The 21,332-nt window shown below is 42.2% G+C and overlaps 1 protein-coding gene across 4 annotated transcripts in view; it reads right to left on the bottom strand.

The window, feature by feature from the left end:
* Positions 1-6,779: 6,779 nt before the first annotated feature.
* The window catches only part of SGPP1 (sphingosine-1-phosphate phosphatase 1), a 31,040-nt gene continuing 16,487 nt past the window's right edge, over positions 6,780-21,332 (bottom strand). For all 4 annotated transcript variants that reach the window (XM_083519373.1, XM_083519371.1, XM_083519370.1 and 1 more), the window contains exons 3-4: positions 10,616-10,705; positions 6,780-8,244 (exon numbers count right to left, since the gene is read on the bottom strand). In XM_083519373.1, the coding sequence (XP_083375499.1) occupies positions 7,693-8,244; positions 10,616-10,705 (642 nt within the window). In that variant the 3' untranslated portion in view covers positions 6,780-7,692. The remainder of the gene's footprint in view (positions 8,245-10,615; positions 10,706-21,332) is intronic.

Raw genomic sequence — 21,332 nt, forward strand, 5'->3', positions numbered from 1 at the left:
TCAGGAGCACGGGGCATCTGCGCGCAGCCTGCCTGCTGCTCCCGGGACTGGAGGGGGAAGCCTGGGTTTCCCCCGCCAGCCCCAAAGAGCAGCTCAGGAGCATGCCGCACTCCGACAATTTAGTTCCAGGGACCACACATTCGCTCCATAAGACGCACAGACATTTCCCCTTAGTTTTTATGATGAAAAAGTGTGTCTTATGGAGCGAAAAATACAGTATCTCCTGCTTGGACTACTGCAATACACTCTACGTGGGGCTACCTTTGAAGGTGACCTGGAAATTATGCAAGGGCGGGTGGGTTGGTGAGGACGTCCAGGCATGTCCTGAAAAAGGGAAGACTTGAAAAGATTTTATCGACAAGTTTTCAGCAGTTGATTCAGAAAGTGAAGTTTAGGTTTGATAGTCAAAGAACGAGGCGGAATCTGCAGAGATCCAGAACTGCCATGGTCTCAACTGCAAGAGGGAAGCCATTTATCTGTGTGGGGCTGGGGTTTTTTTGGGGGGGAGGCGGGGGCTGCCAGCTACCTGTGCAGACCTGCCATGCCTCTGCAAGGGACTCTCTGCCGCCTCCCTGAGCCCCTTCCTCCCTCTCCCTCAGTCCTGGCAGGGTCCTAGCACCCTCCCACCTCCTTCCCAAAGCTGGAAAAGCACTAAATAGGCTTTGGGGGTTTTTTAAATTTATTTTTATTAAAGATTTTCTTGTTTTACAGAGGTTTGTGTAACGTCTCTTGTATTTTTTCCATGTAACATTTTTACAAATCAGTTTCATTTGTTGAAACATTAGGAAGAAAAGGCGGTGGAGTGGGGGGGAGATGGGAGGGGTCAGGTGGCGATGTTTCTATTTTGCTTAATGTTGGTATTAGACTAACTAGGCTTTGGGAAGGAGGCAGGAGGACTCTAAGGACCCTGTCAGAGCCCTCGCACCACCTTCCCAGAGCCTCACTTACCCGGGTTTGGGAAGGCAGCACCAGGCTAGAGGGGGTGTCAAATGTTGCCGAGGGCTGCCAAAAATGCCTCGAGGGCCACATGCGGCCCTCAGCCCGCACGTTGGACCACCCTGCACTTGACCAAAGCCTTGGCCCGCCAGCTGTCACAGAACTCCAGCTCCCATCAGTCCCAACAGGTATGGCCAATGGCCTGAGATGGTGTTTGGCAACACCTGGCAGGCCAGTTGGATGTCCTCACCCTTGATCAACTGCAGGGCAATCCAACAGGCGGCCCTCAGTGTGTTTTTTGGTGGGCCTTGCGCTGCCTTCCCAAAGGCACTGGGCTTCGGGAGGGAGGCATGAGGGCTCCTTCACTGGAGGTTTTAAAGCAGGTTGGACGGCCATCTGCCAGGGGTTCTTTAGCTGCAATTCCTGCATTGCAGGGGGCTGGACTAGATGACCCCTGGGGTCCCTTGCAAATCTATAATGGGAAACCCAGCCAGATGGGCAGGGTATAAATAATAAAATTATGCTGCTGCTGATGATGATTGTATGGGAGATGCTCAAAGGCGCAGGTGCTCCCAGTGGGTTTTCAACAAGTAACAACAGCTACTGCTCTCTGAACGCCAGGGAGCCAAGCCGTCTCAAAAGGAAACAGGGATGCAAAATTGACATGGAGGGGTTGGCATTCCAGAATGGCAAGCCCTAAAGCCCTCTGGGAGACATGGAACCTGTTTCACAATTATTTGGCTCCCAGCAGATTGAAAAACTTGATATTATGCACGCATTTCATCATCAGCTTCATAGATGAAATCCTACCCAAGCTCCACATGTGATAATGAAAAATTTGCATTCAATTGAACGCACAGATGTGAAGGTCTTGATGAAATGGCTTGCGAAACCAGCAAGAGTCTTGTGGCACTTGAACAATCAACAGTCTTGACTGCCGCGTAAGCTGCCTTGTTTGTCAGATGCACAGAAGCGTTCTCCGTTGGCAGATGACATAATACAGAGTCACACAGGGAGGGGAACGTATGCATCTAATGCATCTGAGCATTGCGAGTCGAGCTGACAGAAGCTCCTTTCGCAATAAATCTGTCAGGGCTTCTAGCACCAGGAAAGACCCAACTTCTATTTTTGCTGAAAACAGGCTCACGCGGCTCCTGGCCTTATTATAGCATTTCCCCAAGAGCTCCGCTTCCTCTCTTTACACAAAACGCACCCATCAACGCCTGGCACAAACAACAGCTTGTGTCTCCCTAGGTTATTCTCTTGAGTATATACCCACTGAAATCGATGGATGTGGCTCACTTAGATCTCTACATCTAATATTCCCATGAGGATGACTTGGCCTCATGCTACCCAAGGGGTTTGCGTTACAACTTCCTCTAGTAGCAAACTCAGGTGGTGGGTATTGATAGCACAGAGCCACAGCAAGAGGCACAACCAAGCTTTGCAAAGGTACTAATAAATTTTTGAGCAAAAGCGGGAGGAAACAGCCCAATGAGGGTTGGGTATTCTCTATAGCTGCAAAGTATTGAGGTCCGTTGTTTGGTTGTAGGTCGCATTGGGTTGCCTTGGGTGGTATAAAGTGACTGACAAAGTTAATAAAGAAGAATGGGGAAATGGGAAGAGCACCCAGCTCTACTCACACCCGAACCGTCTCCCAGCCTGTTTCCTCGCTAAGCTCTGGAGTATACCAGGGAACCAAAAGGGCTCCACGAAGTGGGAGAGGGCATTCAGGGGCGATCATGTCAACAGCCTGAGCCATTCGGATGTTCCAGAGGTCAGCCAGGGCTTTGACAGGAGAGCCAGTTGCATCAACTGGAAAATCCCCCAGAGCCATCTGGAAACCCACTTGATCCATCAGCCTCCGAGGGCAGACCATCCTAGTTCTCCTGTCTCTGCAGAGGGGGAAAGGTGCTGAGCGCCTAAATCTGAACAGGGAATAATCTGATCATGACAAGCGGCTGATGTCAATATCTCCCACTTTCAGATATGGATGTTGAAGTCCTCCAGAACAACCAGCAGTCTGGGAGTCCTCAGCACCGCCTCTGTCAGCTCAGGCAGGGAGACTGCCCGAATCAATTATGTGCACATTTTGGTTTCTTTCAAATTATTTTACAACGGAGAGGAACACGATCAGCCTTGTCTACGTCAGGTGCAAAAAACATTTGATCATCTCTGTATAGGACAGGACACGTTCACTGAGATTACATCAATTCCCCCCCCCCCAAAGCACAGTAAAATGCAGTTTTATTTCATCCTATCCTACAGGTTTATTGGGATTGTGTTTGGCTAGCAAACAAACCATAGGTAATAATGTCTCTTAGGTCAACATTGGACTATCACCTTGGGGGAAGGGGTATTAAGAGTAAAATGGTGTTTGGCTGCCTTCAGCAGAGCATCCAAAAGCCCCACGTCCTCCTTACCAGGTCAAGGTGCGTATAGTAAGAATCTGAGGCCGGTGAAGTTATTCTGGCACCCGAGGCAGAAAACCCGATAAGCAATGCTCCCAGTCCGTAAAAACACAAGTGTTAGCAAACCACTTGCTGACCTGTCATAATACCCAAAATCAATAGCCTGAGGTGGCCAGCTCATTCCCCCACACGAGTAGCTTGGCCCCGAGGCAACCGCTTGTGCAAGTCATAATGGGAGCCGGGTGATGACCAGATAGCATTTGTTTGAAGCGCCTTCCTGGGCTCCCTATTCATTGCCAGGCTTAATCAGAGTGCCATTGGGACCTTTAAAAGCCCATACAGCTTCAGACCCACTCAAAGTCCCCGAGATCAGTCTTAATTCAAGGTTCTCATCCAGGCGCCCTTATCTTCTGAGGTGCAACAGGTTGGGAAAGAAAATCTCTCCAGGGCGCTTGGCTGGCACACACTCTTGATGTTTTAAGCTGACAAAGTAACATGTGTGAACTGTCCTGCCACCTTTTTAAAGCTGAATGTTGTTGTTGTTATGTTTTATTACTGCCAATATTTATTATAAAAGCTATTAACCTTATTCATTTATGTATTGTTCAACAGAAGCTTTCAAAGGGAAAATTTTTTATGAAACTTTGGGGAGGGGGGAATAGTAATAACCACATTACTGGGTTGCAGATCACATGATATTTTTTCATTAGAAAGCTTAGCTGAGTGCCTTTGTGTTACACTCTCCACTGAAACTGGGACACAGCCAGGCAGTTCAAAAAAACCAGATTCTGGAACTTCATTTTATTTTGAAATCATATAGATGGATTCGTGATCTGTGTTTAGTGCTTTCAAGTCCAACTTAAACAGAATAATAATACAGACTAAATTTAAAATTTGGACGCGATATTTCATTTCAAGAGAACTACAGGCAGTGTAAAAAAATATACAGAGTAACAGTAGAATATACTACAGTGCATGCTTTTTAAACTTTGGAGAACATGATTTGCACACTAGTTTATGCACAATTAAATGAGCTCTTTCTGCAAAACCATTTCTTTCTGCATTAAATTGTTAAAACAGCATGAAAAATTAACCCCCCCAATTGCAAGCATCTTACTTGCAACAGTCCTTCCCTGTTTAGCCCTTTCGACTACTGTACTTACATTAACATTATTTATTGGAGAAAAGTCAATGCGACTGTAACAAAAAAAGATGTCTATAAACATTATTTTCCCTCACTGCTGTGCTTTCATTGAAGATTAAATGCAGTATTCAAGGATGCAAGCAAATGCTTATCTGTTGCTCAGCTGATTGCTGGGAACTGTCAAGTGAAGCAGAGGATTGTACAATTACTGAATGTTTTCTTCCAACGCACATTCAGCAAATAACTATATGAAGAGAGCAATTCTATGCAGATTTACTCAGAAGTCCCACTGTGTGGAAAGGAATGCAGCAAATGATTTTAAAAGTGCAGCAGTACCAAGTGAATATTCCCCAACAGCAGCTATTTAAAATGATAAATTAGTGGTTTACAAACAATCAGTGGTCAGGATTCAAAGAGCTGCTTAGGTTTACGCAAAGAGCTTGCATTAGTCCTATGGAAATTTGGGCACTGAGCATCTGGCCCCAATTCACGTCAAACGGCTGATGGATCATCCATCAAATTATAACTTCTCAGGCTCATGAAACTGCTTGAATAACTTCTTTGAATCCAGATCAGTATTTTGGCCATTTGTAACAGGTCCTCGTCATAACGTACATTTGGAGCAATCTCCAAATGGGCATATCAGAATACAATCAAGTAATTACAGCAGCTACTATAGAGAAAGAAGTGTCTTTCATAAAACAGAATTTGCATTCATAATAAAGGATCCTGTTTCAAATTCTCGTCTGCAAATGAATCAGAGCAAAAGACAGTTAATGCTTTCCTTCTCTCAAGCTAAGAGTTCAGTATAGACATTTCAGGAAGACTGCAAAACATCTATGCTTTGTCTGAAATTAAGGTTCAGAACAGAGTTATCGATTTTCTAAAAAGTGGGGAATTGCCACGATTGCTTCCATGTCCCAGGAGCCTGGAGAATTCCTGCAATCCATCTGCCACCCAGTGAGGCTAAATCATGTCTGCTACATAACTCAGCCTGTGTTCCATCTTAAGAATGTTATAAGCTGCAGTCTTTAGGCAATCTCATGCCCAAACTTTTTCTCCCATCCTGGATTTGTGTAACATCCAGACTGAGAAAGAGTTTTGGAGAGCACAAAACCGTGCTCACAATATTGTGAAACATTTTGGCCCGGTCCCAAACAAAAGTATTACTGTATGACGGTGCTTTCTAAGGGACCAGCACAGCTACCTGCATTTTTTTGTGTTAACTGGAAGTTAGAACACATATTGTAGTCAAGATGGAAATGACCTGTTGTTGTTTAACAGGTGTGGACTGCGTAAGCCAAGTTTAATTTTTTAAAAAATCACAGCGCCAAAATGAAATTAATGTCACAGGGAAATAATTCAGTGCTCCGACTTCTTCTATGAACAGCAAAGGGATGTCACCAAGAGATAAGTGCATTGTTGTCGAGGTCTGCTACTGTAATTTTATTAATGCATAGTTTGTACGTGCCTAAGAACTGCACAGATAGGTTGAGGCAGGGCTTGCTGTCATCACACTTCTTCCCCCATATATTAAATGTACACACTATAAACAAGTTAAAAGTGCTTCAGTGTTTATGATTACAGATAGGGAGCCGTGTTGGTCTGCCATAGTCAAAGTAAAAAATTTCCTTCCAGTAGCACCTTAAAGACCAACTAAGTTAGTTCTTGGTATGAGCTTTCGTGTGCATGCACACTTCAGTGTGCATGCACACGAAAGCTCATACCAAGAACTAACTTAGTTGGTCTTTAAGGTGCTACTGGAAGGAATTTTTTTTATTTTTTCAGTGTTTATGAGTTATTAGCTCATGCAAATCCAACTTAGTCTGTGAGACAGCAAACACGCTCTTCTCCCCAGTCTTCCTCCGTGCAGCTCCAAGCATCGCATATCAGGCTTGTCTCCAGAGAACCTTGAGAGAGCAAGCCACATCAGAAGGCGTTGCTGCCAATAAGTTGCCAGAAGAATAGCCTGCCATAGTTCTACTCGGTGTGCCAACTCTATTGGGCAACGCAACTTTAGACAGAACGTCCATAACGAAGCACCCAACTTCCACAGAAGAGTCTGCCACATTTAAGTGATCACTCTTGACACTGTATTGCAGCTATCTAATACTTTTGGAAAACAAGAGTTAACTGATAATATGCAAGTTTTGGACAGGTTTCTTCCAAAGCCAGGATTAAGAAAACTGATCAATCTGAAATGAGTCTGAAGAAAATGATGTGGAATTAATTGTTTGGCGCTAACATACACATGGTTTGAATCTGTAATTTTCAGCACTCTCTCTCTCTTTTGGATATAGCATAACTATATTATAAATTAAGACAGCAGAAAAATATATGTTCTTCCAACAGCATACACGGCACTTTAAAAATACCTATAAAAAGCAAGTAAGCATCAGGTTCACAGCTAGCGAACACCAATGTAAATTTCAGCTCAATTGGTTTTCAAACTTTTAATACAGAAGATAAATCTTTATTTTCATTAGTTATGTGGCTAGTTACATTTTAAAATATCTGCCTAATTTAGTAAAAATTTAAAATAGTTGTGGGCTTTTTTATATACATCACAGTATATGGTGCTTTTTAATTTAGCAACAGAAAGGCACAATTATCAAGCAAAAAGAAAAAAGGCTACAGTACCTGAATGTAACTGGTTTGTATTGACAAATTAACGATGTTTTAGAATATGGAAAAGATTCTTAAATACCAGGTTCTCTCATTAAAATTTTGGTCCATTAGAACAGCTTCCTTCCTACGCAAAAGATTTGGAAGTGCTGAGGTAACAAGCTTTTCCACCAGAGCAGTTTGTGGTCCGAAGAAACAAATAACTTAGTATGAAATGGCTTGAACTGACCACAAATCAAACTTTTGGATCAACTAGAAACATAACCAGTTTTATACATGTCCAAATAAAGAGAGAGGTACGCTTATAAGTTTGAGGCATCGACAGTATATATGCATACACATACACAGAGTTTACATTTTGTTACAACAGTAAGACTAGACATGGCATTTCTCGGGGACCTGAGGCTTCTAGGTCTCTTAACTCTAGGATCGAAGACTGGAGCTCTCTTTGCTTGCCCCGTACTATTTCAGCAGAGGCAGCACGATAGCGCATCTCTGTGTTTCTCAAACGGTGAACCTTCTCTCACTATGTCCGCTGTTCGCCTCCCTTCCCATGCCAAGGAAAAAACACCAGCATCAGGACAGACCCATTACGTGAAACAGGCAGGGAATCAAGAAAGTCAGCGCAAACCCCACCATTCCATAGGTGCAGTAGCGATAAGGCAGCTCCACCTCCATGCGTTGCCGCGCCTGCCGAATATCGTCACAAGGGATGTGGAAGATTTTACAGGCCAGTGGGATGGTGACCTTCTTCATGCCCCACTTCGTGAGCAACAGAATCACCACTCCAATCAGCAACCGCAGCATGGCTTTTCCAAAGAGAGTCACGGTGAGGGAGGGAGGCAGTAAGGGAAGCATCTCTGGCGAAGGATCCGGTGTCATGTTCAGCATGTAGATAACATGAGAGCCGCACGCAACGCCGGCACCACAGCCCAGGATCTGAGCAGTGTCTCCTCGCGAGGTGCTCCAAGTGTCAAGAGTGAAGGAGAAAACCCCCAAGGCAAGATGGAGACTGATGATAATTAGGGGCGCGTACGTGCAGGTTAAGTTGAAGCTGTCAACTAGGTCCACAAGTGGAAGGAAGACAGCTAAGATGAAAAGAGCGTAAAAGAATCCAGCGATAACATCCTGTTGTAAAAGGGGGGGGGGAGAGAGAGAACAGATTAATACTATTTTAACAATATGGTGGTTTCATAGGACAGGTGCTTTTCAAACTTCCCTCCCCCCAGAATGTTTTAGTACAGCAAAGGAACATGGGTACAAGAAAGAAGGGGGGGGGAACGCTTCAGTAATGCCACAATCACCACCCAAGTTTGCAGTGATGCTGCTCATCCTAAATGCACCTCTAGCACAGAACTGCTGGCTGCTTTTCTAGAGAGAAAACTTTCGGTGCTAGCAGATACAGTGGTGCCTCGCAAGACGAAAAGAATCCGTTCTGTGATTCTCTTCGTCTAGCGGTTTTTTCGTCTTGCGAAGCAAGCCCATTGACGGATTAGCGGATTAGCGCTATTAGCGGCTTTTATCGGCTTTTAACGGCTTATCTGCTGATCGGATCAGCTGATAAGCAGCTTAGAGGCTTAGAAAAAGGGGGGGGAGGAGAAAAAAACCAGCAGGAACTCGCAAGACATTGTCGTCTTGCGAAGCAAGCCCATAGGAAATTCGTTTTGCGAAGCACCTCCAAAACGGAAAACTCTTTCGTCTAGCGAGTTTTCCGTCTTGCGAGGCATTTGTCTTGTGGGGCACCACTGTACATCCAGATACAGAAATAGAAGAGTCTGGCCAGCATGCCAGTTGTGCAACAGGTGGACAACAGCATTTTCACGTCTCTGAAAAGGTATTGCCTATGTAAATTAGGAACGGCAACCTCTAGCCCAGGAGCCAAATGTGGCTCTCCAGTCCTCTCTACTTAGTCTTCTGAATTCTCCCCAGGTCACACTCCTCCCCGGCCTTGCTTCCAGTATTTTTGCCTGGCTGGAATGTATCCTTGTACTTTGATAATGCCTCTCGTGTGTCTGGATGAAGACAGGGAGGAGTATGCAGCTGGGATAGCTAAAGTTGGTAGAGTATGCGACTCTCAATCTCAAGGTTGTGGGTTCAAGGCCCATGCAGGGCAAAAGAGCCCTACATTGCAGGAGGTTGGAATAGATGACCCTCGTGGTCCCTTTCAACTCTGCAATTCTATGATTCTATGTGAGCTAGTGTGCAAGCCAGCCTACTGTACAGAAATAAAATTAACATTAGTTGCTCTACTCACTTTCGTCTCTGGCCCTTGAAAGGTTGCCCTTATGCTGAAAAAGGGTCCCCACGAAGGAATACAAAGCAGCAGGATTCTCTAGTTAGAATGCAGAATCCCAAATCTGGTTTATTAGGTTTTTAGATAAACCTTTTCAATGTCCTCACTTTCTCATGCTTACATTATCAGAATACAAAGTTTTGCTCAATTCTGTTGCAAGTAGTTGTACCAGGTGTGGGTGGGTTTTATTTGTTTATTTGTTTGAGGAAGGAAACCAGCAAGAGCCCCAGATATCAAATGGAGAACAGGGAAGTGGCAGAAGAACTGCAGAACCCTAGAGAACAGCTGCCAAGTACTCAGACTGTGTGGATGGCAGATCAAAGAGGGGAAGGAGATGTATGGACAAGATGTGTTGCTCATACACAGAAATGCAAGCTGAAACAACGTTCGTGGTTTGGGAATCTTTCCTCTTTTTATCTAAGATTTGCAACAGAAGTAGCCTGGCCTAACTTGAAAGGGATTGTTTTGCTGTGCCAGAAGGAAGTTGTACTTTAAAAGTGTATTGTCTAAAACATGGTGCTTCCACTCAACACGCCTGCCCCCCCATACAGCCTTTTTTGGCTCTTCAGAAAGATGGCTGAAAAATGCATATGTTTATTTTCTGTTGCAGATGCAAGTAAAGAAGAAGAAGGGAGTACTGTACATGACCCCGAAGCTTGGGCAAGCTCATTCACATAACCTCCATTCATGATTTAGCATTATGTCTCAACATGATCACTGACTAAAGCCCATGTCAACTGCTAGTGTTGCTGGAGCAACACTCTAAGCAAGCAGGAATAGCAGGTCAAGGACTCATAGTCCTTAAAGCAGCCCTGCTGGCAAATCTGAATGCCCTTGCCCCCATTATATACCGGGCTCTTCGCATCCTTTCAGGAGTTAGACCTATTCAAGTTCCTTCAGTGGCTGATCCCTGTTTTAAGCAGGACATTTGACATGCTTTGTTTCTATAATATTATTTCAATGATACTTGGAAATTTAATTAGGTCTTCCAAGAAACAGAAGTCAAATTTGATCACTTGGAACTGCAAATGAGGCCCACATCTCAGCTCAAAGTATGTGCACTCTTACTGAAATGAAAGGAAGTAAGGAAGTGTATACATTCTAAAAATAACACATCAGAAGGATAAAACCTAAAACACCACTTGTATTAAAGTGTGTGTGTGTGTGTGTGTGTGTGTGTGTATGAATGACATAACTTTATCTTACCAGAATTGAATGCATCCCCATATATATTCGGCTAAAACAAACCAGAGAACACCAGCAGATGGCAAGAACCAGCCCATATGCCAAAGGATACTGAGGAGAGGAAAAGGGAAATGACATTGGAGTGTTATTTATTTACTTGCGTAATTTCATAAAATATATTGCTTGATTGTAAAAAAACAAAACAAAAAAGCCTTAAAGCTGTTGTTCTTTTTTTTGTAAAGAACGAAACAATAACATTATTAGTTAAATCCATTTTAAAATTTCAGAAAATTAAAACCAGCAATAAACTAAAAACATATCCACATTCATATCCATAAAAATACAATTAGGTATTTAAAAGACCATTATCATAAAGTCATTTTAATGGAATATTTATTTAAAATATGTAAAGCCTGCTTACCGAAGAAATAGCTTCAATGCAAATTACAGTAAGAACAGTAAAATACAAGAATACCACACATATATCAGCTAGAAATTCCAGTCATTGTGTAAATGGCAAATGGCACTTTGAAAAGGGCCACATTTATTTAAAAGGCACTGCAGCATGAAAAAGCAGGACAGACTTCCTCAGATACCTAAAAGCTAAGTGAGCGCACCAGCCAAATTAGGTACCGGAAAGGGAAAGTTACATGATTTGGGCATCTCGGAAAAAAAAAAAGGCTGTATTTCTAGTAGCAGCATTTTATTTCCACTGGGCTAGATTATGAAGCAATGTCTGGCTCTGATGTGGAAAACAATCAAAGTCCAAATCCCCTAACACAGCATGAAGCTGTGACTTGCTTATCAGTGCAGGTGCATGAATAAAACAAAACCCTAGGATACAAAAGTAAGTCATTTTAAAAAAATACAAGCAGAAGTAAAGTAAGAATTTTCACCTGCTTCCTATAATATCCACAACAAAATATCTAAGTGCACATGTTTTTGCTACTCCTGGCAGAGAATAAAACGGTTGTGGATAACAAATTGTACTCTTTCAGCTAAATTGGCAAAGCTATGTCTTAAGGAAAGGAACATAACGAATCCTTCTTTGAGATTTCTTGTGACCTTTCAAGCAGAAATTATTTACAGATGGTAATGGGTGAACAGAACGCAGTGTTGGTTTGTGTTTATCCTACTCACGAAAGCATAAAGCAATCAAAATTAAAGGTAATATAAAAGATTAGGAAGAGGTCAAACACGTTAATCAACTTTTAATTTTTACTTTTATCACATATGTAATAAAATTCAATAGCACACCATAGCAAATTATTTACAAGTTAGTACTGATGAGAATCCAGTTTTACTATGAACTTCAACATTACTCCCATGGCATCTATTAGATTATACTAGTGACAGTTTGCAGGAGGGATGCATTTCTATAAAAATGAATGGTGTAGCTATAGCCCAAAGTTGCATCATCACGAGCAGCAAGAGTGATTTTAATTACATACTCTATACCAGGGGTAGGCAACCCGCGGCTCCAGAGCCGCATGTGGCTCTTTTACACCTTTGCCGCGGCTCCGGGGCAGATACTAGCGAGGGGAGGAGGCGCATTGTGCGCCCCGACACTCCCCACTGTGGCGGGCGCTGTACTGGCTGTGACGTTGCATGGGGCGGTGCGTGCGTTAGTCACGCACCGTCCCGACGTCACCTTCCCGCCCGCTGTCAGATCACGGCTCCGGAGATATATTTGTTTCAAATGTCGCAATGGTTTTGCGGCTCCCAGTTTTTTTTTCTTCGGAAACGGGTCCAAGTGGCTCTTTTTGTCTTAAAGGTTGCAGACCCCTGCTCTATACTATAGACACCTCCTTGAATCTTTTGGATTTGTTTGCATCAATCTTCCACAAAAAATGAGTGCAAGATACTCATTTAGATTTAGCCTCTACTTAGAGTCACTCTTTTCAAGAATATTTAAACATTGCCAGAAACAACTAAATATTATACATTTTTTGACAAGATAACTAACATGCCCAGTATGAATGAAATTTTGGAAACTGCTGTGAATATACACTCAGCAGAAATAAAATTAATCAAACTTTCAGCATTGCTCACTGCAAAGTAAGCACAAAAAGAGAGCTCCAACTTGCCTCAAGTATTTATATTATTGGCATAATCCAGAACCCTTTTACCCATTAAGCAGGCAAATTGGGCTTGCCATCCAATACTGGCCCCCAATCAGAACACCTGTAACAAACTTATGGTGGGCATGCATATCACACGATAAACTTTGGAATGTCTTCTCTATAAGACACCAGCTAAAGAGAAAACGTTCTTTCCTTTACACACAGCTTTGTAGATGTTAATTGGATGTAAAACAAACGCATACTTGCTTCTCTGTTCAATATAGAACGCAGTGAGGAATGGCTTTTAGGATGGCAGTACTGTAACTGGCTATTTTGAAATGAAAACAAGTAGCGTGTATACATTTTTCAAATTTACTACCCAGAAATCAGGTGGTGGGCAAAATATATGAAACGAATTGAGTGTTACGTGGCAACAGTTTCAATTACTACCTCTGTCTTTGGGTAAAGTCCAAATAGCAGCAGTACGTGACTCAGCTTACATGCTGCAAGCTGAGGTTTGGAAATCAGCTGCAGTTCAAAGGGTGCTGTATTTCACCAACTTTCCCAGGTCACCTAAGAGGAGATTTCCTACAAAACCCTTTACCCTTCATTGGGGGGTGGGATCCACTGATCACAGCACTCTCATACTGATGCACCTAGTGCAGGGGTCTACAACCCGCGGCTCCAGAGCCACATGTGGCTCTTTTACACCTTTGCCGTGGCTCCGGGGCGGATACTAGCGAGGGGAGGAGGTGCATTGTGCGCCCCGACACTCCCCACTGTGGCGGGCGCTGTACTGGCTGTGACATCGCATGGGGGCAATGCGTGCGTTAGTCACGCACCGTCCTGACGTCACCTTCCCGCCCGTTGTCAGATCGCGGCTCTGGAGATATATTTGTTTTAAATGTCGCAATGGTTTTGCGGCTCCCAGTTTTTTTTCTTCAGAAACGGGTCCAAGTGGCTCTTTTTGTCTTAAAGGTTGCAGACCCCTGACCTAGTGGATTGCTTGTTCTTGTCCACAGCTCATGATTAGTGAGAAGAGAGTCATCGTGAGTCCCAACTAGGACCACATGCCAAGTCAAACCTCATTCCAGGGAGTAGCAAAGCACCTGCACCTGGAAGCTCCTTCCCATGTTCACTTGTGCACTCACAGTAAACCAAGGTTTGGTTTAGAGTGTTGTGTGAACTTGCCTAATGTCTCTGGTAGAGGCATCAACCACTTTAGATGTACACAGTAGGACCAACACGTTTAGATCTACATTTCATATTATTATCATTAGGATATGTTTAGCATTTACAACTTTTAATTTAAAAAATCCCTTTAAATAACAGAGCCAATTTAAAACTCAAAGTCATTTTTTTTTTAAAAAGTCAATGATTTTCATCTACCTTGCCCCATATATTCACCTTCCCATTCTTGATCAAGATGAACTATGACGTACTTTTATGTTTGCAAGAGGTTAAAACCAGGATTAAAAGCTAATTTAATAGTTTAGTATGTTTAGCAGCTGTTTACAACAGGGTAACAACACCGCACATTAGTAAATGCTACTCCAAGAAGAAGGGAGCAGAAGTCCACAAACCTGAGATAAAAGTCAAATCCACAGAGCTCCCCCAATGACAAAACTATGGCTTGTAAATTAATATCTAAATATCTAAATTGGACCTATAAAGTTTTTATCATGAGCTTTATTACAGCAGTTAACACGAACCTCTTCATCATATGCATTATATATCAGCAAACTGGTGTGTTTTTTTATATATTTGTTTCTTTAAACAAAGATTGCATTCCAAGAAAGAAATAGCCAAGGGAACACTAAGACAAAGTCCTGTAAACATTTATTCTTCTTGCCTACCTTATCTGTTTTCCTATTCCCTGTTAACAAGGTTTTCTGAAGCTGGATTATCAGACGACTAAGGCACACTATCCACTACGCTAATGAAATTATAACCACCTTATCTCACTTGAGTGGGGGAGACAGACACTGCCCATGCAATACTGAACTGTAAACAATGGCTAATGAAAAGCACAGGAACCAGAGCTAGCAGAGACTGAACCTAAAAGGTTTTCATATAGAAAAGGGCAATGGATTCAAGTTACAAGAAAGGAGATTCCGACTGAACATCAGGAAGAACTTTCTGACAGTAAGAGCTGTTCGACAGTGGAATGGACTCCCTTGAAAGGTTGTGGACTCTCCTTCCCTGGAGGTGTTTAAGCAGAGGTTGGATGGCCATCTGTCATGTGTGATCTAGTTGAGATTCCTGCAATGCAGAAGGCTGGACTAGATGGCCCTTGGGGTCCCTTCCATCTCTACAATTCTATGATTCTGTGAATGTTACCCTAAGTTTTCTTAGACTTCTTACACCCTAACTACACATGTTGCAAGGAGAAAAACTACAACAGCCTGATCCTATACTTGGAAATGACCTGCTGTGTTGCATGGGGCTTGCAAATAGGATAGCAGCAAATGCTATGGACCAACAAGGAGGTTTTCAAAAATAAGTAAATATAAGTAAATTGTAGGCAGGACATCTCCTGGAACATCTGCTGTCCTGTGCTTTGTTTTTGCTGCAATAATATCAAACCTTTCCTGCAATAATATCCAATCTTTATGATTTTATCCAACCACGCTATTTTGCCAAGTTGATGTCTACGGTACAGAGGAAGAACAAAAATACCAAATTCTTCCAAGCTATTTAGGGAACAGTTTTCACTGATGTCTATTATCAAGTGTTGTAAAACAAGGGGCCCTGAGCCAAACTTAAAACGAATATATATTTTGCATGTCCTCAAACTCTATTACCGTATTTTTCGCACCATAGGACGCACCGGACAATAGGACGCACTTTGTTTTAGAGGGGGGAGAACAAGAAAAAAATTCTCCCCCTCTCTGCCCAGCGCCCCTTCAGTGAAGCGGCAAGAGGCGCTGCACAGAGAGGGGGAGAACTTTCCCCCTCTTGTTTTCCCGCTCTAAAACAAGGTGCCGTTTAAGGTGCGTTCAGGCGGCTACCTTGGAAGCCTGGAGAGCGAGAGGAGTCGGTGTGCACTGACCCCTCTCACTCTCCAGGCTTCAGGTTCCTTTCGATCTGCTCTTTGGGGCGGAGGAAGCCCACCACCAGCCCCAAAGAGCAGGTCAGGGAGCAGCGGAAAGGCGCAGCGGAGAGGCTCCTGCCATAGCCGCGCGTCACCTCTCCAGCTGGGAGAGGGGCGCGGGGCTATGGCGTCTTCGCTCCATAGGACGCACACACATTTCCCCTTCATTTTTGAAGGGGAAAAAGTGTGTCCTATAGAGCGAAAAATACGGTACATTATATCCCACAAAGAGCCACAAATGCTTTTGTTAGCCACAATATTGTAGATGCTGCACTGTACAAGACTGGATGCATACAACACCCTTCTAATGCTGAATAATGTTTGCTATGGTGCACTGCAAAGCCTCAAAAGGGAAGCTGTCACAGAACGTGTGGCATGTTTCCAAGCCTTGGTTTCATTTCATTCATCATTTAATTTCCTCTATCACATAAACAGTATTTGCCAGTTCCCCACAGCTACAGTTTCTACAGAAGCCATTTCTCTAAAGATGAATTTGAAAAAGAAACTGCAGTTCTGACAGTGTATTGCAATGTTCACGTGGTTTTCATGCCATTGTTTAAACCAGGGAGCCCTGGAAGCTGAAATTTCGTGAGGAGAACAAGGGATATCCAAGGAAGGAATTAGATGTTACTTCAGCTGTACAGGCTCCCCAGCCTATGACTGCTGAGGTGAAGTGAATCTGGAGGGCACCTACAAGGGAGAATTGGCTGGTGTGGAAAGGAATCATCTGCTCTTATTGTCCCCCTGCCGTGTTTCCTAAACCGGAGCCTATTTCTAGTCCCAGGCTGCAGTAAAAATACAGGTCAAAATTTATAGGGAAGACATTTGCAGGGAAGGAATGATGAGGTGGCTCAGCCCTGCCTTCCTGCCTATTCTCTGCACAAGAATGCCCTCACAATGGCACTAGGAAGCTAGAACCTCCTGACATAACAGTAGTAGACTGTTTGTAGTATGGTTATCATAAGCAGCACAAGGTGTCCTGCCACTCCTGGAAAAGAGCAGGGACTTGGCTCTGGAATAAAGTCAACTCCACATTCCTACCTGCCTCACCCAAAATTGTACTGCTACTGCTCACTGGTTCAGTAGATAGGACACATCATCATTCCAGCCTTGAGATATGCACTTGTAGTGTGCAGCCAAACTTCGCTACTGCTTACTTTAGATTTCATTTCTGGCACACTTACTAAAAATGTTGGCCTCCACCGATCTAGAAGTGAGTCTGTGTAATGCAGCTAGTATTTGCATTTTGGTCTGTACAGTAGTATGGATCTTTATTAGTATTAAATTCAGGGGGCTATTTTTTTCTGTTTTGGACATCCTGTGGCTTTGTTTGTTTCATAATGTTGCAGCCAGAAAAAGTATGAATTATATAAAAAGGGTAGTGACATCTCAACTACCTAGTACAGTACACATAGTGATGTTCATGTGTGCTTTGGCTCTTTTGTAACCTAGTTTTGTGTACAGAACCCTTTCCCCCATCCACAAAAATGTATTTTTTCACAGGAAAAACAGTGTCTTTGAACAGGACAAATGTCGAATTCTCATCCTCACCTTTGGAAGAGTACAATATTCTAAAGAAAACAAAAAAAGCAACTCCTTATACCCTGCATATGAATTCATTGGCTTCAAAGGTGCAAAAGATTACTTCCTGTGATATTTGATGAAACATTTTTATTTTGAATTTTTGAACTAGCCACCCTTGTTTCCAGATACTTCACTGCCTCTAGTCTAGCCCTTATCACCTGATCCAGCTAGCCATGTGGCACCTTGGATCATTGAAAGCCCTCAGGTGATACACCTGTCAACTCTTTTATTTTACCACTAACGACAGCAAATAGCTATTCAAATAAATTAGAGTGAAAGTATGGCAGTCTCATAGGATTCATCTGACACCGCCACAATAGACTGGTAGAACCTCTCCTAGCAGTATGCATAAAGCAGTACACATAGCCAACATACATTCAAAACAACCTGTCTGTTAACTGCGATAACTTATAAGTAGTACACATAGCCAACATACATTCAAAACAGCCTGTCTGTTAACTGCGATAACTTAGAAGAACTGGAAAAAACTTTAATTTCCAACAGTAACATTCTCATACCTTGACAGACTTCACTTCCTGTTTCTGCATGTTTTTAACAACTGTTTCCCAGACTGTCAGTGAGAGCAAGAATCTTGTACTATTGTGAACCTTTCATATTCTACCAGTGTTAGATGCTGGGATAGAAAGCTAGGAGCCAAATGGCTCCTGGGACCTGGGTTGTAGGCACCAAAACAGAACGTCTAGTCACACACACCCCCGCAACACTTTTTATTTATTATTTTGATAAGCATGGATTTTGATAAGCAATTCATGTAAGTGACACATTGTTAATATCACATTTTTAGCAGAAATTGTTAATACATGTTTAATTTGGTGTTGGCAATAAAAATATTGGTTTTCAAAACACTCTGCTCTTTATTGTTAAACTCCTTAACATATTGCCTATCCTTAACATATATGTTGAGGCTTCAAAGCACAGACATTTCAGTAATCCTTGAGTGTCAGCCAGGCACAAAAAATGGCACCCAGTCTTTTTGAGGTGCTGACAAATGGAGAATCTTTAGGCACAAAATGCGCCTGGCGCCCAGCTAATTTCGAACCCTGCTCTACCCACACAATGCTCTGGAGGTTCTCCTGAAATTCCCCACCACCACCAAGCCACCTTTAGGGAGCATGGGGGAAGCGGAAGTGCTTGCAAAGTGCTCCCACTGACAGGGCTTGTAGTGAATCCAAAACTGTTGTATTCTCAGAAACAAGTTGCTGTAACTACCGTATTCTGTCTTTAAGCAGAAACCACTGCAGTTATGAATATAGAAGGAAAAGAAAGATGCACACAAACATATCCATTAAATTAGTGATGGAATCCTGGAAATCCTTTTAAAACTCTCCTAAAATATGAAAAAGTATCATCCACACTACAGGGAGTGTCATCACGGAAAAATCTCATCAAGGAGTCATTTCTAATCTGGTTGTTATCCCACAGCCAGCAGCTGTTCCACCTACATGTGTCTTTCACAGCCAGTTTGGAAACTTTGTAGGCCACTCTCAGAGTATAAATGAGTGGCTTTAGCTGAGATTCCTACATTGCAGGGGGTTGGACTAGATTACCCTTGGGTGCCTTCCAATTGTATGACTCTATGATACCTGGTATATAAATACCTCAAAATACAATAATAAAATAAATTAATAGAAACCTGTTTTGGAGGCAATCCTTATGGGGTTTTTTGCATATAGTGTGCATACTAATATATGCAGGTGCATGGCTTCTGTGGTGAAAGGATAGTTGTGGTGTAATCCCCACGTGCACATGGAGTGAGACTAGTGAGAAGCTCTATAGATCAGAATCAGAAAAAGTTGAAACTTATTTTACAGCACAATCTTACACATGCACTCAGAAGTATGTCCCACTATGTTCATTTGAGGCTTACCACCAGTAAAGTGTGCTTAGGATCGCAGTCTCAGTTACTTAAAAGACTATCAGCATTTTCTTTTTTATTCAATTATGTTTGAGATCAACATTTTAAAACATTTTAACAGGAAGCTGCAACTTGGCAGCATTCACAGAAATCTTGACTAAGAGAGCTCAAGTGGAAAAGAGTCTAATTGTAAGTTTCTTCATCAAGCCAGTGATTGGAGTGGTATTTCCCCCTCCCCTTTTAACAAACATGTTGCCCATTAGACCATTTGTAGTTAGGAAATTCCTTGTGTGTTTTGTATTACATCCTCTTGCAGTCCTGATTGGAGGCACAGAAGAAAAGCTTCCCTGAAGAGTTCCTCTTTTTCTAGGCTGAGCTACTGCCAACAGCTTTTAATAACAGAACAATAGTTTCAGAAGTATTCCTAAGGAAACACTTCATCTCAAATGTTTATGACCCAGGGTCAGACTTTTTAAAAAAATAAAAAATCAAGAAATAAATCCAAGTGCTTTCAACTTTTTTGTGCCAACCGTTCATGTTGCAAACATGAGAACAGCTGACACCCAAGTTATAGAGCAAAACAACATGTAATGAGAAAACCCAATCTGACTAGCTGGGAATAAACTCTAGATTGGCATTAGAGCCGGGCAAATCATTGCATGGGACTACAAACTTCCTCTATAGTTCTATCTAAATTAGAATAGGATCAGATAAATAATGGAAGATATCACTGTCTACTTAAGTAGTCATCAATAAACTCTCAAAATGTTGCATTTAAAATCAACTATTTTGGAGCAGAATTTTCTATATCTTTTATGTAATTTTCAAAAGTATTGAGCTCAACTGTCTGGAATCCTCAAACACGTAAACGAGGGGGAAAAGGTTAAGAAGTACGCATCCCCTTAAAATTATTGGGGTAGCCCAATACCGGATCATTTTATTCATACTGGCAGTGCAGTGTGTAGTGTTTAACATGTTGAACTGGCACATGGGAGACACAGGTTCAAACCCCTAGTCACCCATGAAGCACAGCTGGTCAGCCACCATTTCTCAGTCCAACCTACCTATCCAACCATAGCAACATGGTTGTTATGAGGATGGTATGGGGAGGGAGAAAAACTTATACCCCACTTTGATCTCCCTGCAGGGAAGGTGAGATATAAATTGCTATAATAAATAAAACAACAAATTGGACAGCTTTCAACAGCACAAGTGCCAATCGTGACCTGACTTCCTTTTCCTGTGCTTAAGCCAATCTACAGCATCTATTAAATTGCCCAGTACAGAAATGAAAAATTAGTAACTTGTAGGGTCAAGGATCACTGGCTATAAAATCCTGCAGTGTTTTCCTTGACAATCTTTTGTATTTCTGTAAACCTTGAGGTCCCCCAAAGTATGTTGATAATCTTCATCTTGTGTGTGAGTGGTGCCAATTTGGGTATGCAAGCAACAGCACTTACACTTGGACTTCGAAAATAGAGGGAATTAATATTATATTATATTATATTATATTATATTATATTATATTATATTATATTATATTATATTATATTATATTATATTATATTATACTATATTATATTATATTATATTATATTATATTATATTATACTATATTATATTATATTATTATTATAACTATATTATATGTAAACAGTAGGCCACTGAGGAGCTGCAACCCCTGCTCTCAGAAAGAACATATTCAGAAGGGAGAAACCAATCTGGCCCCATCCACTGGCCAGAAAAAGAGCACCTGCTTGCTTTCCTCTTCTATTGTGCCTATTCAGTAGTGAGCTTGCAGTAGATACTATATAGTCTTTTAATATCTGCATGGTGCTTAGAATATATTTAGTACTTTATAAATGTCAACATAATCACCTCTCTAAAGTTTGCTCACATCAGCTTCATGTCTCACATGCACTCCTTTCCTTGCACAGCTTGAAATCCTCATGCAGTAGGTACTCATGGACAATGGAAACACTAGTCAGGATTTCATGAACTATTAACCATATAATCCAAAACTAAAACCTTTCACTTTCTGTCAAAGAACCTTCCCTTTAAGAGCATTTCCCCGGAAGATTAGACAAAATTAACAGACAGTCCAGTTTAGGGAAGAGTAAC

The sequence above is a fragment of the Podarcis liolepis genome, assembly GCF_965112155.1.
Source record: "Podarcis liolepis genome assembly, chromosome: 1".
Classification (NCBI taxonomy): domain Eukaryota; kingdom Metazoa; phylum Chordata; class Lepidosauria; order Squamata; family Lacertidae; genus Podarcis; species Podarcis liolepis.